At 31.9% G+C, this 7,111-nt stretch overlaps 1 protein-coding gene across 1 annotated transcript in view; it reads right to left on the bottom strand.

The window, feature by feature from the left end:
- Positions 1-7,111, bottom strand: part of LOC106461969 (orexin receptor type 1-like) — a 64,107-nt gene that overhangs the window by 13,415 nt on the left and 43,581 nt on the right. Inside the window, exon 3 of the mRNA XM_022389089.1 lies at positions 2,488-2,890. Within this exon, the coding sequence (XP_022244797.1) occupies positions 2,488-2,890 (403 nt within the window). The remainder of the gene's footprint in view (positions 1-2,487; positions 2,891-7,111) is intronic.

Below are 7,111 nucleotides of genomic sequence, written 5' to 3' on the forward strand. Positions count from 1 at the left end.
ACGTGTGGCTAGTGATAAAACATATAAAAAAGGTGTTTGTTCGTAAACTGAGCACAAAGCTACACAATGGGCTATCTGTACTCTGCCCACCACGGGTATCGAAACCCTGATTCTAGCGTTGTAAGTCCGCAGATATACCACTGTGCCACTGGGGGGGGGGCATAAAAAGGTGTTTTCAGAAATTTAGATCCAAAAACAATTAAATAAAACTACAATGACCCTATTTTATTTGTTTATTTTGTAATTTTGCGGAAAGGTACAGAAGGGCTGTCTATTCATAGCCATCCATAATTTCGAATTGATAGACTAGAAGGATGACAACTAGTCAACAGCGTTTATCTTCAACTCTTGATTTCACTTCTTTAATGAGTGGAATTTGTCTGTTATAGCATGTTCATGACCCCAAAGTACGGAAAACATTTGTACGGCAAGTGATCGTGAACTTGAAACATAGGATTCACAATCTGTGTACGCTAACTATGAGCTACGCATGGACCTGCACCAAAATACATGTAATATGCTTAGAAAAAAAGAGTGTACGTAAATGTAAGACTAGCACTGTATGTAGCGAGACTACAATTATAGATGATACAATAACATATTTAAACTCAATATATAAACGTTGTGTATTATAGTTAAACAGCCCATAAGAAATGCAAAAAAACAACAACAAAAACATGTTAATAATGAAGGACTAAGAGCGAAAAAATAATGCACAATAGTTACGCTAATGTCAGTATATAAAGTTAAGAGTATGTAATGGATCAACACCTTGTTTTAGCTGATATCTTAAAAATACTTTCGAACGTCTACGCCATAAACAAAACAACTGATGTAGAAAATACAATGTCGGTTTCTGAAACACAGGACTCACACAGCATCCAGCTTTGGGGATAAACTATTTATCTATATAATTACTTGTTTACTAGCTCATTCTCTTTATCCCCGTGTTTTTAATTATTGGTTTGTTTATCCGTACGATTGTATAGGACACTGTTTGAATGATTAACTGGAAAAACTTAAAATACACCAATTTTCTTGCGCTTGAGAAAAGTGTTGAAAAATAATACAAAATGGGAATTCTTTAAAAGCTTTTCTAGAGTAAACAATTAAAGCGACGGTAACGTTATTCTGACCCAAGATTTCTAATCTGTATACGATAAAAGGTAAAAGTTGAATGGAATTAGTGGTGTTATAAACAGCAAAATATGGAAGAAAACTTAGTCATCCCATTTCCATAATATGCCATAAATAAACGAGATCTGTTTTATACTGAAATTTAATTCAAAATACTATAATACATACTTCACTTTGTGTGCTGAAAAGCTAATGAGCTGTGTTAATGTAAACTACTTAAAACAAATATAGCGTTAAGTTTCAAATTATTATATTGTTTTTATTAAGATTAACGATAAGCTGAACCGTTCCAAGTCCTTTCGATGTCTTTTATTACCATACTGTCATGTTATTTTACTGATAGATTTCTTCCTTTTCGGCTAATTCACAGTCGGGTAGAATATCCATACAGTTATCATAAACAACTCTAAATATTCCAAACCAGATGTACTTCAATTAAGAAATCAACTTTGTCTTAGACTATATAAGAGCATTACATATTTGCATTTTCATGAACACTATATTCTTATTCCATTGAACCATTAAATGCCAGTCTTTATTGCGAGGCACTAAGAGAGAACTCTATAAATACTCCTAAGATTATTATCAAATGTGACACGTGATGCTTCTTCTCGCTGCTGTACGTGCGAAATTAACCTAAGACAGAAATTGCTTCTGTCCGTATAGCATGGAGCTGTCAAGTTTGTGGTTTTAAGAAAATAATTAAAAGGAAAGTTAACGCTGAAGACTTAAACCTGATTCTAGGAAACGTTTTTTCCCGCGTCACACTTGTTTAACAAAAATCTATGAAGCTACGGCACTTGAACAACAAAAATCATATTTAACTCATTGCTGTTTGCCTTTACTTTCCTTTCCTTATATTTTTGACAGGTATCAGGAAATGTGAAGTTTAAACCCATACATGAAGTTTAAGTACATTGGTGAATATCCGCTTAAACTACAAACTCATTGGTATGTGTTTTGAGTATTTTACTTTCTCCACTCTAAAACAGTTTAGACAACCTTTATTATTATAAATATTTATTATTTTTTCTTTCTTAGTTTGATTATTTTTCGAGTGGCAGGCGGTAGAAATCTTTTTTTAAAATTAGTGTTCTATATTGTTGAAAGTACTTAAGAGTCTTAGAATTTTTTTGATGCATTGTAACAACTAGTTATTCGGTCTTTATTAATGTAACATAAAATTCAGTACAATGCAGGCAAACTTATCAACTTCGTTGAGAAGCAAAATGATTTCCTACATATTTTTACGACTAGTAAGTACCCAATTTTAGCATTCAGAAACTATGTGTTGAAGTAAGAAATACTCAGAATGTTATATGCCAATTCCTGTAATATGTACTAAAGTACCTGATCGACTTTGTTGACGAGTTCCTTCTGCCTCAGCGGACCCAGGTATGTTCTTGTTCCACAAAACTCGAGCAATTTGGAAATAGGTCACGGTCATGAGCAGGAAAGGTGCCACATAAAGGGTACCCACGATGTACAGTTGGTAAATGCGGGTGTAGAACTGGTCCCATGTGTACGTGCAATCCATTAAGTAATGCGTGTCGACTTGAAGGTTTGGATTAGGCCGGGTTTCAAGTACAATGACGTCCGGAAGGACAAGAAGGAAAGAGCCGATCCAGATAAGTAAGATTACGGTCTTAGCACGTGCTGTGGTACTTTTAAAGCGAAGAGGAAAACAGATAGCGTACCACCGATCCAGAGAAATGAAAGTCAGGGTTAAGACTGATACAGAAACGGACACACTCTGGAAAGAACAGAGTACACATTTACTTACGAACGATACATGAGATTATGAATAATTACTTTATTTCTGCTCGGTATCTTGAATACTAACTTACTTATATGTTCATGTTTATCTTACATTTCACACCTTACCCCAAATAAATAAAATAACACTTTGTTATTTCTCTAACAGTTATCTGTGATTCTGTTACCTACCAGCACGAAGGTGTATTTTCCAAAACTTTTGATAATGTGTAATGGAAACATTTTGTTTCACACTTTGTTATAGAATATGAGAACACTTGGTAACATATGAATATTACATGGTATCACTATTTATACATTAATTTGTAGTACAAAAATTGGATCATAATGTAATTGTGTATTCAGTAATGCAACACTTTAATGGGCTAATCACACGTGAACACAATCAAGATTTTTCCAGTTGTTTGTGTGTATGTTTTTTAGACAAATTTTGCTAACTTTTTTTATAATAGGAATTTCTGTCATGTGCACAACTTGGCAGTGTTTGACGGCTATTTTGAATATAACGTGTACGAATTTTTATTCTTTACTTCTTTAATTAAGTTGGAAAGATTAACCTTACCGGTAAGACTTTTTTTTTAACATAAATGTCTCCGTAATACTAAAAAACTAGAAAAACCGAAAGAATAAGTCCTACTATTATCTATTACTAACAATAAAAGGCTTGATTAATATATATAGAAATGATCATATAAACATGTTAGCAGTATGGAGAGTTTTGCTTATGAAAAAACCACAAACAATAAAAAAAGGAACATCTGATAATTTCTGAAAAACAGGCTCTTAAACTAACTAAATTTTTCTATTATTCTGTAAATAGACCGTGCAGTTCTTGAATATATGTCTTGAATGAAAATATGTGTTAAAGGTTCTTCAAAAAATAGCTTTATCTATCTATAGTTTAATATAAGTGAAGAAATATAATCTTGTATTGAACTTAATACAGCGTTTTAACCGGTTTCGCGTCGTATGTGTCTCTACCCAGAGATGACACTGAATATTTTAGTTATTGGTCTGTTTCATGAGGCGTATTAGATAAATCCACGTGAACACCCGTACACGGAGACGATCAACAAATGCTTAGTTCGAGTCAATGATGTAAGAAACTGAAGAAAGACATTCGTGTTGAAAAGCCAATTAGAGACTTGGGATTTTTGAAACAAGAAGACTGATTACGGCATCTTTAACCCTTCTCTTCCATCAAAGCAAAAATAAATGTAAAAAAAGTACTAAGAACTTCTTACGACTTGTGACTTTTTAGATCTAAGAAGATTGATTACGGCATCTTTAACGTTTCTCTTCCATTAAAGCAAAAATAACTAAAGTGTAAAAAAAAAGTACGAAGTATTTCTTACAACTTGTACGTTTGACAAATCTAATTTATTTATTATTCAATTTGATAAAGTGCAAGTTAGATGACTGAACAATTATGTTTTCTGAGGGACCTAATTTATGTGAGGTACAGAGTTTATTGCGCTTACACTTCGTGACTGAAGTAATTTAAGTGCATGTTTTTATTACACCTACCATTGTTTCAATATAATGTAGTTAGGTTTGTAGGTTTATGCTTCCTTTTGTGTTATGTGTTTTGTTGCTTATTTACTTTAGCTAAAAATTGAGTATTGTATAACGAATTTTTTTTCTGCCCAGAATACAATAATTTCAAACACAACAATAAAATAGAAACATTTCGAGATATGATTGCCCACATAAGAGGCACATCCTTTCGTTCATCCAAATTTTACAATAATTCATTTACAGATTTAGCTTTCCGCATGACTTAATTCATAGAAAATTGGTACTGATTTTTAATATATGTTTCTAAAAACTAAATCAATTAAACTTTCAATCTTGTTGACTTAAAAAATTAAATGAAGTGAAAAAACGAAGTTTAAAATGAATAATGACACCTATTAGGCCGAACATATTTGATAAAAAATCCTGTTTAAATAGAGATGTTTTTATAATTTTTCTATTAATTAGGCCTCAACGAATTTCAAATCTTATGTTTATCGTTAGTCACTACCCAACAGGATATTATTTGAATACCTAAACGCCAAACATTTGTCTGAATGTTTTTGATGAAGGACAAGCCAACTTTTGTTGTCAATAAACCACAACTCCACCAGGGTTGTGACATATAACTACGAACGTACTATAATATTTCATGAATTAAGTTAAAATGAATTGTAGTTAATAATATTCTCATGAAATATGAAGTTGTTAACGTCAATGTTATGAAACAAGTGTCATAATTCAATAAAAAATGTAAACAGTAAAACTGAACTTCCCTGTGTGTATATGTTTAGATATATATATATATATATATATACCTCATTATTCGACCTTTTATGATTTCTGAATTGGACAGTAACCCACACGAAATTAACATTTGTATTTTATTAGTAAATTAACCTTCCATGCAACCGGGATAAACAGAACTAGCTTGCTGAATGTTTGCTTCATTTAGCTCTCGTTTTTCATAATAAAAGCGTGGATTATATTAATTCATTAAAAAATGCACAGCGTGTTTTGTTTAATTGCAATTCTTTAAGTGTTTGTAAGGTAAAGAATTTGACTTAGCAATAAAAGCACTTTGCCTTGATTACTAAGGTCAAGTTAGAAGACTTGTTGTCTTGTGAATACGTGAACACCCCACGAAAAGAAAAACGAATAGTACAGAAAACTGAAAATTGGATTTTTTTGGTTCGACTCTGTTTCAAAGTCTCTCTCGAACAGAAGCAAGAAATAACCTGAAAGGAAATATATTTTAACGTTAAGGTCCAAGATAGTTGATATTCCAAAAGGATACATGTAGTAAGAAGGTTTGGTAGTATATCTTGAGGTTGATGGACATTTGATATTTTATTTGCTTATGAAATTATGCCGCGTTTTTGATCTCGTGTGAGCTTCATGGATTAATGATTTAATCAGTACGACTTTACAAAAGACAGTTTTGCATCCCTGAATGAGTTGCATAACCGATAATGCAGGTCTAAGAACATGGGCTATCAAGGAGTGTAGTGCTCTTTCTAATTATATTTGCTGAAAAAGCAATTATAAACAAACAAACCCACGTTAATAAACAAAGTGGCGATCCAAGCTACGCCCTTGATATTGTTTATATCAAGATTGATGAACCTGCAAAGATTGAAAATATTGATTAAATAATTTAGGGAATATAAATTCTTAATTATTTAGTGTAGTAAATATAAGCAAGAGAATATATCGTTTCTAAAACTTTCATTATAGTGGAGATCATTAAGTTTCCTTTTATTATTAGGATCTAAGTTAGCTAGAAAACCTCACGTGATTGAAAACAAGTACAGCAATAAGATGGTTGTAACTATTGTTTTATTATTGATCAGAACACAAAAGTTCTTCCCTTTTTTATACAGCAATAAGATGGTTGTAACTATTGTTTTATTACTGATCAGAACACAAAAGTTCTTCCCTTTTTTATACAGCAATAAGATGGTTGTAACTATTGTTTTATTACTGATCAGAACACAAAAGTTCTTCCCTTTTTTATACAGCAATAAAATGGTTGTAACTATTGTTTTATTATTGATCAGAACACAAAAGTTCTTCCCTTTTTTATACAAACAAAATAAAGCTCAGAAATAATAACCATCAGAATAATAACTTTTTTATTTATAGAACTGTCCTCATTCTGAATAAATTATCTTCTCTTAAGATGAAAAAGTTCTTCAAGGAAAGAACTATTCCTATTCCTGAAAATACATTTCTTTTTAAAATTACAGAACTGTCCATTAAAGTTGGTTCTTTAGGCTTATCATGACATTAATGTTAGTTAACTGAAAACAAAAAAGTTTTTTCTACTTCAATATCCTTTATTTCGTTAGGGTCATGGATCAATAATGACAATTTTGAAGATTAATAACTTCGACAAGATTTCTGAATTCATCATTACCTGGCATGGTCTGATGTTTAGGGCGGGTTCAAATCTCGTCACCAAATATGCTCGCCCTTTCAGCCTTTTGGGCGTTATAATGTGACGGTAAGTCCCAATTTTCGGTGGTAAAAGTAGATGCGGATAGTGTCCCGAGAGCTATTTGTGCTAGTCTTTCCTAATTTAGAAGTGACTGAGTAAAAAGAACGTATTTATATATATATTCTTCTTATTTCTTTGTTATATTTAGCTCTAAACTACTTGCCACCCAGTGGCACAGCGGTA

The sequence above is a fragment of the Limulus polyphemus genome, unplaced genomic scaffold (assembly GCF_000517525.1).
Source record: "Limulus polyphemus unplaced genomic scaffold, Limulus_polyphemus-2.1.2 Scaffold1068, whole genome shotgun sequence".
Lineage (NCBI taxonomy): Eukaryota > Metazoa > Arthropoda > Merostomata > Xiphosura > Limulidae > Limulus > Limulus polyphemus.